This window comes from Sceloporus undulatus, chromosome 7, assembly GCF_019175285.1.
Source record: "Sceloporus undulatus isolate JIND9_A2432 ecotype Alabama chromosome 7, SceUnd_v1.1, whole genome shotgun sequence".
NCBI classification, from domain to species: domain Eukaryota; kingdom Metazoa; phylum Chordata; class Lepidosauria; order Squamata; family Phrynosomatidae; genus Sceloporus; species Sceloporus undulatus.
In genome coordinates, this window is record NC_056528.1 from 9171608 (window position 1) to 9182904 (window position 11297).

Sequence of the window (11297 nt, forward strand, 5' to 3'; positions counted from 1 at the left end):
TTTTTTTTTGTATGGCAAATTGGAAATTTTTAATGTTTTCAGTAGAATAGCCTTTATATCACTCTCCAACAAAAAAAGAGAAGAAGAAACTACAGAACAGCAAAATTTGTTACAGGAACGATCTCCGGATTAACGCCTTCCCCTCCTTCCCACCGACAAACAAAAATCGATGCCGAATGCAAATCGCACATTGTGCGACTGAAGTCTCCGGGGAAACCATTTAAATAATTTTAAATATTTTATTTTTTCCAAACTTGCTACAAATGCTGTATATATACACCGGTTTGACGCACAAGTCCCCGTAAACCGGGGGAAGGAGGGGAGGAAAAGAATGGTAACAACAACACGTAACACAATAAAACGGGAATGATAGTGAAAGAAGAAGGCGGCGAAAGTGGCACAAAGTCACCAAACAATATTAAAACTACAAATTTTAAGAGGTAGATCACTTTTTCTTTTTTTAAAAAAAGTCAAGAACAAAGTAAAGTCGGGTCTCGTTGCCGTTTTAAAAAACGGGGTGCGCCGATGAAATGAAAATGCGTGTGTGAAAAAGCTAGTTCCTCCAAGATGTGTGTATGTGGAAAAAAGGAAAATACAGTTTCAGGTGAATAATAATTACAATAATAATCATTATCATCATCATCTTGCTTTACAAGTTGGAGAAATAAAAATGGGTAGCTCTTGCTGTTAGATACGTCAACCGATGAACAGTAACTCCGTCTGTGTTATTTGTCTGTGCTATACAGTTTTATAGGATGAACAGTTCATTTCGCAATAAATTTGTGGAGAGACTCGGCAACCGCTTTAGGAAACGCAGACGCCAGAAGGGTCAAAGCGTCCTCCTCTTTCCAAAACTTCTCCTCCCCAACTCCCAAAATATAAACAAGACGGTTGAGAGGCGGAAAATACGCTAACTTCCAAACCTGCGTTCACATTTCCATCCCCAACGCAAAAGGACCGAGAGGTGCGTGGATCAGTCTTTCCACAGCATCTGAGAGAGAAAGTGTGATATACGACCAATGTGTTTTTAAGTGCAGTTAAGGTTTCTTTCGCCCCAGAATAATGCGGAGGGCCTCTTTTGCCTATGTTCCGGCGCAACGCTTTTCCGTCAGGTGAGAAAGCAAGGGGAGGCGCACACCGGAGACTCCGCAGCAGGCTTTGCTCCGGTTGAGTTTGATCCTTTGAAAATGAAAACATCAAATAGGATGGGGGCAGGAGCGGCCGAGTGCCCACCTTTCTTTTTCCGACTCCTTTTGGCGCATATCAAATCCAGCTCCGAGGCCAGCGCAGTGGCAAGGAGTCCGCCATCTTCAGTGGTCCGCTGCGTCTGGCCTTGGCTTGGTCTTCTGAGCTTGGAGGATTTGGCTTTTGGGCTCATCCTGGTCAAGCGAAGAGTGAGACGTCTCAAGCCGGTCAGTTGAGAAATTTCATATATGATTGGGAGGCTCTCTCGCCGGTCAGTTCATCAGAGCAAGCTCCTAGAAAGGTGGAAAAACAAGAAGAGAAGGAAGGTTAAGACCCTTGAGAAGAGCCCAAAGGCATCTTAAGAGCAGCACTCAGTTCACACAACTGTAGCACATGGCCTCCACTTCAGCTACTTGGGTTCTGTTTCAACAACTTGGGTTAAGACATAGGAGTTTATCACACGAAGGAGATGGCGAGTTTATCCCGCGAATGTACTGGAAAAATCGCATAATTACACAAAACAATTTTGCACAATGTCGCACAAAACCCGCCATTAAAGCGGTCACTAAGAAACACCAACGCACATCTTTTTACTTTCGGGATTTCAGCGACAATGTATTTCCGGTATCGCTTTATTTACGCAGTTGTGTGCAATAATCCTACGCGCAACTACTTGCCATTTCCGCTTTGTTTGCAGGACACTTTAAATGCGTTTTAATCGCTCTTTAATGCCGAAATTAGCCCCAGTGTGATAAACTCCACAGGATCATCCATGGCTGTATTCACCCATGTTACCGAAAAGAACCTGTTTCCCATGTTCTCACCAAATGTGCCCATGAAGGTGGCAGGACAGAGAGCAAGGCCTCAAGCCATGTCCAGGTTCATAGGGGAGAGTATGGTCCTCCAAACAACCTAGACCCTAGTAGGTATGTCCTAAAACAGTGATGGCAAACCTTTTAGAGGCCGAGTGCCCAAACTACAACCCCAAACCCACTTATTTATCATAAAGTGCTACAGTACATCCCTCTGGCTTTCTAGTGACAAACTCTAGTGAACTCTTTGTTGGGACGGTGGTAAGTGTGCCCACAGAGAGGGCTCTGAGTGCCACCTCTGACATGTGTGCCATAGGTTTGCCACCATTGTCCTAAAACCTCTGAAGGTAGGGACACCATAGAAAGTTGCTCTCAGAGAGGTTATATCTAGTCCTATTGGGCTGGATACTGTTCACATGACGGTCATGAGTGTAATATCACCCTGTCCCTCTCATGTTTGCCAGCAGCAGATCATACAATCCTAGAGTTGGAGACCCCAAGCGCCATCCATTTCAACCCCATTCTGCCATGCAGGAAGTCACAATCCAAGCACTCTGAAGGAGAAGACTCCATCACTTTCCAAGACAGCATCTTCCCTTTCAAACACTCTCAGCCCTAGAAAACCCCTCGCTAGGTTTGCGTTAGGTTGGAAATTACTCAAAGGCACGCAATAACAACAGCAGCCACCACTCCCCCCCCCCCCCCCCCCCCAAAAACCCCAGCTAAACACTGTGACCAAAAGTGATACTGCATCACTGCTGATGCATCCAAAGGTGCCAGTGGGGCGATGGGAGGAAAGAAATGGCCTCTAGTCTCACCATGCTTGATTTAAATGGCAGTTTTCGACAGGTTTTTCTTCCTGTTATGTGCCTTTAATTCGTTTCCAACTTGTGGTGACCCTACTAGTTCGCTGGTTCTCTATTTGTTTGGACTTCAGCTCCCAGAAGCTCCAGCCAACTTGGCCAATGGTCAGGAATTATGGAAACTGAAGTCCAAATCACCTGGAGGATCAACATTTTGGGAACCAAACAATCTTGGCTCCCTTTTGGGGAGAAAAGCAGCATAAAAATGAAATGAAATAATCTACACAGGTTCAAATGACAAGGAAATATATGGGGGGGGGGGGAATGAAATGAAATAAGTGAGTGATGTTTCATTTGCCCATTTTCCACCTTCCCTGCGATACATGTAAACCCCATTATAATTCACACGGTTTGCAAATAACCAAAGAAATGAAAGGGTAGGGGCGTTACGTGGGGTTTAAATGAGTTCCTGAATCGTGAGGAAGGTGGGCTATAAATAAACATAATAAAATAATAATAATAATAATAATAATAATAATAATAATAATAATAATACACCCACCCAAACCTCCCTGTCTCATATAAGGCTTATTTTATAATGATATAGCCACCCATCTGTTGTCCTGGCTTAGGAACACAGGGCCACCTTGCCTCTGCAGAAAAGGTTACCTGAAATCTTTTGGCTCTTGCCTTGCGCTGGCTTCTTCCTTCTTGTTCTCGGCTCCCTCTGGACCAGAGGCCTGCTGCAAGCTCCGGGTGACGGGGCCTCCAACCCTCTTCCTCGACTTTGCGCTGAACCGGTCGCGCTTTTTTTTACTCGCCACAGCCCCCTTGCTGGTCAAAGCCACTTTGTTCCTCTGTATCCGGACGTGCAACTTGCAGGGGCCTTTGCTCGGGTGTCCCGAGGGGCTGTTCTTGGCTAGCCCTTTCGGTTTCTTGCCCTCGGCTGATACCATTTTGGTCACCCTTACAGAACTGGCGTTCTTTGCTGCTGATGGGGTGCCGGACTTTTTGGATTTAACAGCCGGGACCAATTTGATGTTTTGCTTGATTTTGAAAGAGGCAGATGGCAGCTGGATGGGTAAGGGCCCAGAGCTTCGGGCACGAGTCTTTCCCAAGTGAGCCTGGGTGCTTTGCATTTTGATCTCGGCGTCTGCTGTCCGTCGGCGCTGGTTGCCGCTTTTCTCGCTGCTGGAAGAGGGCCCTTTCCCGCTTTTCTTTCTAGCTTTCTTTTTCGAGGAAGGGGAAAGGGGCTTTTTGGGACAGCTGTAAGAAGCGTGTTTGTTCAAGCTTCCGATGTAGGTGAACTCCCGGTTGCAGTAGGGACAGATGTGAGAGCTGGGCTCCACCGCGTTGTTTTTCAGCTCTGCCTTCTGCTGGGATTTCTTCTTTTGCAAGATGGCTTTCTGGACAAGCTGGTTTTTCTTCTTCAGCGCACTGAGTTTGAGTTTGCTGGAGGACATCCTGCTCACCTCGACATTGAAGCTGAGTCTTTTGGGCTGGCCCATGCGTCTGAACGCATTGCCAGCAGGGCTTGGGAGAACGATGCCGTTTTTTGGGCGGACGGTCTGCTTGAGCGGCACAGGGTTCTTTTTTGGTGTGTATCGCTTTTTGTCACTGGCGGATGCGCAGGCCAAGATATGTTTGTGCAACTCAGGCATGTTGTCGACACTCTTCCCGCACTTGGTGCAGCGGATGGCGGTGGTGAAAGTCTGCGGGATATTGTGAGTAGTGAAATTGGTGGCAGTGACTCCAATCCCATTTGGGTTACGGTGGTGATACTGGAACGGAGGGGGTTTAAAACTTGGGTAGTGCTGGTTGAGGCCCATACGGACGTCTGGGTTCCGTGACTTGACCCCGGACGCCATTATTTTGATAGTTGTATAAAGTTCTTCAGAAGAATCATTCAGTTCCTCATCTTCTTCCTCCTCTTTTGGAGGTTCAGAAGAAATGTCAGGGAGGCTTTGCATGTGTTCGACATTTGCTTTACTGGGGTCTGTAAAGTTCTGCGGCCGCAGCGTCCCGCTTTCAAACTCATGATGAGTGCATTCTTTGTCAGGGTGAAGATCTCGTTGATGCTGCTGCAAATTGCATAGAAAAGCAAATTCTTTTTTGCAGACAGAGCACACGAAAATGTTTCCAACCCCGTGGAGCAAGAAGCGGTGTTCTGACAAGTCGGTTTTCTCCCGAAAGAGCTGGACACAGAATTCACATTTGAAGGGCCATTCCTCGGCATGAACCAGTAAGTGTTTGGTGAGATCTTTAATGGAAAGGAAAGGCGATTCACATACGTTGCACACAAAGCTCTTGTTGAATGTTTCTAGAACGGGATCAGCTTCGTTCAGGTGGTGCTGGTCTTCCCTTAGCTTCTGATGCTCATTCTCCACCTCTTCTTGCTTGAAAGACATTATGGGAACTGAATTTTCTAGGTTATCTCCAGGGGAAAGGACTGAAGACACTACAGAGAGAGGAGGAGGGGAAGGCGATGAGGACGAAGATGACGAAGAGGAGGAAGAAAAGGAAGAAGACGAGGAGGACGAGGAGAGAGTCGGAGGCCCCGGCGAAGCACAACTAAGAGGTTCTACAGAAGGAATGGGAGATGCTGAAATTGTAGGAGAAAGGATTGGAAGAGGGGACTGAGCGGTGGTATTTGACAAAGGAGATGGGCATGAATTTGGAGTGATGCTGATAGGTTCTTCTGGGAGCGGAGAATGGACAGTTGGAAGCAGAGGTGGTGGCGGTGTAGGAACCTTTAACATAGGTGGACAAGGTGGCGGGGAAGGAGAGTTTGTTGGAGTAAGGAGAGGTGGCACCTGGCATGAAGGGACAATAGATGCTGGAGGTAAAGGCATATCGGTAGAGGGCTTTGGGGAACCTGACTCGAGAACTGGTACAAGCAAACCAGCATCAGCCTCCGGCTCCAGATGAGTTTCTGCTAATGGGCACAAGTTTATGGTTTCAGGTATTGGGTTTTCTGATACTGGCTCAGTCCCGTTGTATTCATTGAGCAAAACTTTCTGTAACATGGAAGTTGTTGGCTTCTTCTTGACACTGCTACACGACGGCAGGGCCACGTTACTCTCCTTGGCTTCTGTATCATTGCATGGCTTTTTATGGACGCTGAGATCTAACACTGACTCCCAGGAGACTTGGCCCTGGTTCTTGCCATTGGTCCGTTGCTTCATGCTACTGGATAAGTCCAGGGGCTGCTGGTTGCACACATTACCAAACGGAGGGCTTGGTGCCCAGTCCTTTGAGGTTTTGTACTCTTCTAAACAAAGAGGGCTCATGGTCTCTTTTTCCTCTCTTCCAGACAAGCTCCATGCGGGCGAGTTACTGTGACTCTCCAGTTTGGGAATTTTTGAGCCTAGGCCTGCATCGTTCCAAACGGGTTTCCCTTCGCCTCCTTTGCCAAAGTCTCGAAGGGCTGGACTGTGCTGGGGTGAACTGGGAGGGGAACTGGTTCTCCTTTTGAACCTGCTGGAGGCTGTGGGCAGAAGAGGAGAAGTTCCAGCAGGATGCCCCAGCTTGGGCATTTCCGTCGATGGCAGCGGAGGAGACGGCACCACTTTATTACCATCCTGGGTCTGCAGAAGTTGCTTCAGTTTTGAAGATAAATAAATACTTTTTTCTTTGGGGAAAGGCAAGCTCTCAGCCGTAGATATCGTGAGAGGAATAGTCAAGGAGCACAAGGACGTGATTGGTTCCAGATCCAATTCGGTTTTTATCTTCGGTAGGAGAAGAGGGCTTGTCGTTCTTCTCTTCTTGAGTTCGGCGCTTCCACTGAGCGGCGACTCTTTCGCTACTTCCGTTAGCTGCACTGGGGTCGCCTTTATATTTGGGGCTATCTCCACTGTGACAGGGCTTAGCAAACAGTTTATGCCGTAGAGTTCAGTTGAACTAGATTCCACCTCAATGACATCGCAATTGCTTGTGCTACTGTTGGACTGAATCTTGCCATCGATGTAATAGTTGAGGTTTTCAGATATGTTGCTGGAGACGTCCATGATGTACACGTCGTCGCCCTCGGCCTCTTCCTCTAGGTCTGAGCTCGCTACATATACGTTGGAGGCTTCTGGGGTCTGCTCAACCGGGGGCTGTGGCTCTTCGGCTTTTCTCCTGACACCTTTGGGGATGAGATGGCGCTCATGAACCCTTCGCTGATGCCTCCGCATGTTGGTGTGAGTTCCAAAAACCTTCCTGCAGTAGTTGCAAGGGTGAAGCTCTTTGGTCTCCTTGCTCTCCTCTGTGGGAACAGGGTTCTGCATTTCTGCAGGAAGCTTATCAGGCTCGGTGGGTGTCAAGTTTGGCCTGGCGTTCGTTTCTTCTTTCGCACCATCCTCAGCAGTCCTTGGGTTGGAGGCGTCTCCCTCAGCCGTCTGGGCTGAAGCCACAGTTGTGAATGGCTTCCGTTTTGGCCCGGCCTCGTGCCGCCGCTCATGCCTCCTTCGGTTAATCTGCGTTCCGAAGGCTTTGCCGCAGTAGCGGCATTTGAAAGCATGGCTGATAGCGGAAATGTGGATGTGCATGTGGCGTTCGAGGCCTTGCTTTGTGGTGAATTTCCTTTCACAGTGCTGACAGGGAAACATGAACGTTCGGTGGACGCTGTTGGCCTCGCCTCTCGCTTTAGGAAACTTCGCCCCAGGCCTCTTCTTGGGAGAGCTCTCAGGGGAATCTTCAGACATGCTGCTCAGATCTTCCACAAAGTCCAGCTTGTCTTCACATATGGAGAGAGGGTCAATGTTAGGACTTTCTGTAGGTACCTCAACGTCTTCTTCCTCTTCCTCAGGCTCTCCCTCTTCCTCCTCCTCCTCTTCATCCTCCATATCATCTTCAGAATCCTCGCCATCCTCGGACTCTTCTTCCTGCTCCCTTGCAACATCCAATTCACATGTTACTGGATTGGGTTTGTTCGCGGGCGACGCATGTGGCTCGCTGGCTGGACTGGATGTCACCAAACCTGGAAGTGCATCTTGATTCACCATTTCTTGTATGACAGCTGTCTGTTCCAGTGACAACACGGCTGAAACAGAAGGTGTGTCCTCCTCCTCTTTGTGGCCTGGGAAACCGAGAAGAAGAACACATTGAAATTTACAAAGCACGCTAGGTACATTTGCATGACACTGCAGCGGTTTGCTCTTTGCCAGCTGTGACAGTATTGCCTTTTACCTATTCTGAAAGCAAACCTGGAGGCATGGATAAGACCGGGTCCCCTTTTGGTGTCTTTCAAGCTTAACTATAACATGGAATTGCCAGTCTGCTCAGGTCTTGCACTTCCCTTGACTGAGTCTATCCACCTGCAGCTGACCAAGCATTCTTGCCTTTCCAGTGAGCCATTCCTTCTAATGATATGGCCAAAATATGACAGTCTCAGTTTAGTCACCTTGGCTTCTAGGGAGAGCTCAGGTCTGATTTGCTCTTTATTATTATTATTATTATTATTATTATTATTATTATTATTATTATTTAGACCTTGACATACAAACAAAAACACAAACACTCAGAACAAAGTATAACATAAAGGCTAACCAAAACATGACATAAACACTAACAAAAATCCTTATACTCACACTTGCACTTACTCACTATCTCTACAACACCTAAACTTCTTGGCTATTCTTTCTCATTCATTCATTCATTCAACCTTTATTAGGCATACAACAACATACATTTACAACCGTTCTTATAAAATGTAAGCCATATTCTTGTTGCCTCCACCAGAAAATTGGCCATTAGCCTGGTAATATGTGGGTTCTGATCTTCCAATAAGTACTCTTATTAATTATAAAATGTACTTTCCTCTTTTTAATAAATAAATCTTACTCTATATTTAATTTTACCATCACTTCTATTTCATATCTTATTCACATATATCAAAACGGTCTCATCCAGGTTCCTAAATTTCTATTTCGATAACTTTTTCTGTCTCTTTTATCTAACATATTATTAAATGATCTTGTTTTTATTCCAAAGCAATAGACATGTATTTCTCTTCTTCCGCTCGGATATCTTTAGCCCACGGTTTCCAATCTGCGTGAAATTTTCCACTGGCTTCTTATTAATTGAACGTGTCAGTTTGTCCATTTCATAATAATCATATAATTTTAATTTCTAATCTTCTAGTTTAGGTAAATCTTCACTTTTCCAGTATGTTATATATAATGCCCTCGCTGCGATAATCATATGAAAGAAGACTTCTCCGTACTTGCTTTCAGTGTCTTCATTTTCTATTATATTCAAGAGATTCGTTTTAGGGGCTGTGTGACCTAAATTAAAGATTTTCTTTATAGATGAATGAATCCTTTTCCAGTATCATCTTCTTCTTAAGCTTTATTTATATAGCGCTGTAAATTTACACAGCGCTGTACATAGAATCAATTAAAATAAGATAATATAAACCTGGCTGTGGCATACAGTCTACGAAAATAATTAATTATCTATAATTAATTAATAATTATCTTTTAGCTGTCTCATGTATCTACTTCTTTAGCACATTTCCAACAGGTCTGATTTGCTCTTGAACCTATCTACCTGCTTTTTGCTTTTGATAACTGCAAACCTCTTCCCCAGCATCACATTTCAAATGAATTGATTTTCTTCCTATCAGCTTTCTTTACTGTTTAGCTTTCACAACCATACATAGAAATTGGAAATAGGATGGTATGGACAATCCTGGCTTTTGTATTCAATGATATATCTTTACGTTTCCGTATCTCATCTGATCCTTTCACAGCTGCCTTTCTAAGCCCTAGCCTTCTTCTGATTCCTTAACCGCAGTCTCCATTCTTATTAATGACGGAGCCAAGATAAAGAAAACCTTTGACTATTGCAGGGCCCACTTTGAAGATATGCAAATCATTTATGGTCATTGTATTTGTTTTCTTAACGTTAACAAAATTAATGAAGCCCTCAAATACACAAATGCACATAGCTCTTACCTTCATTGGGCTCCCTCATGTCGACAAGAGTTAAATCCAGAACAGTCTCCTGCTTTTTATCTGTTGCCTTCTTTCCTTTGCTTTTGGCCTCCTGGGATTTTTTCTTCCCTGAACAGATTAAAAAATAAATAACAGAAATTAGGTTTTAATGCACTGATTTTTCTTTTCTTTTAAAAAAAAGCAAAGAATGAATCTTGCGGAGTGTGCATTTCTCTTTGTTTAAAAACTTGAAATATTATTAGCATCAAATAATTTGGAGATTATATATTAATAACTTCAGTAGCATCACTTGAATTCATATTTGTTATTTGCAAACAAGCATGTGCCACAGCCAAAGGAAACACCGATATATTATTTATATGTATTATGCTATTATTTCTTAGATTGTATGCCATGGGCAGGTTTACTTTATAATAATAATAAATAATAATAATAATAATAATATTTGTGGGTGCTTTCAATGCGCTTCAATGTCTCCTTAGTGCCAAATTTAGCCCCAATGTGATAAACTCCAGAGAGCTATATAAATAAAGTTTAATAATAATAATAATAATAATAATAATAGTAATAATAATAGCTGGGGGAGAACAGATCTCCTAACCAGAGTCTCTTGGTTTCAAACGCTAGCGGTGGCATTAGGCCTGGCTGACCTTAGCACAGAATGAACCCTGGAAGCGGGATTCGTCCTGCAGCTGCTCCCGCTTTCTAAAAACAGAAAGGATGACAACTTGAGAGCAAGTGTAATTTTAGATCCACCGGATCAGAGTCCAAGGAGCAAATGGAAACACCCAAAAGCTGCCCTGCGTCCGCTGCTTCCCCTCACTCTCCCAACTGGTTTTGCACACTTTGGGTTGTCGTTGTAGCTGTTCCCACCACCACCAACAACAACCAGGGTCAGGTTTCCCAAAGGTTTCACCGCACAGCTGCTCCAGCTCTTCCCCATAACCCTCCCCAACATTTTTTGCCTTTTTAAACACTAACTTAGGCGTGAGTAGGAATGTGAAACGCTGCGCAAAAGGATGTGATCTGGATGCAGTAAGAAACATCCACACTGTGCTGTTAGGGGAAGGTGCGGTGTAGCAATCTGCTTTTCCTTCGACAGTGAAACTGCACCAATTTGGGGTGTGTGTGTGTGTGTGTGTCTAGAAATAGCATTACTTTTATTTCGAACTTTGGAAAAGTCAGGAGAAGGAGGACTGGCTTTTGCAAGATGACTAGGAAAAAGGGTAAGGTGAAAAACTACTGATGAGAGATCATGAGCAATGCTACCCCCCCCTGGAAAATAATAATAATAATAACAACAACAACAACAATCAGAATTTGAAAAGTATACTGACAAGTATACAAAGCATCTGCAAGGGTTTTTGGTAGTGTAAGATTTAGGTCTAATTGAAGACTGAAGCCGAAAGGGCCGCAAAACAGCTCCTGCAATGGACAGCTACAGTCTCCAAGTGGCGACTGCATGAAAAAGGAGAGGAACAGGGCATGGCTATTTAGCCGTATAGTCTTCCAGATTACAAAAAGTCCCGCTTTGTTCAATGGGATGCCTTCCGAGCGTG

General features: G+C 44.8%; 1 protein-coding gene across 3 annotated transcripts in view; it reads right to left on the minus strand.

Moving 5' to 3' along the window:
* The window catches only part of PRDM2 (PR/SET domain 2), a 25659-nt gene continuing 14362 nt past the window's right edge, over window positions 1-11297 (minus strand). For all 3 annotated transcript variants that reach the window (XM_042479165.1, XM_042479166.1, XM_042479164.1), the window contains exons 7-9: window positions 9739-9846; window positions 3470-7859; window positions 1-1478 (exon numbers count right to left, since the gene is read on the minus strand). In XM_042479165.1, coding sequence (XP_042335099.1) covers window positions 1466-1478; window positions 3470-7859; window positions 9739-9846 — 4511 coding nt within the window. In that variant the 3' untranslated portion in view covers window positions 1-1465. The remainder of the gene's footprint in view (window positions 1479-3469; window positions 7860-9738; window positions 9847-11297) is intronic.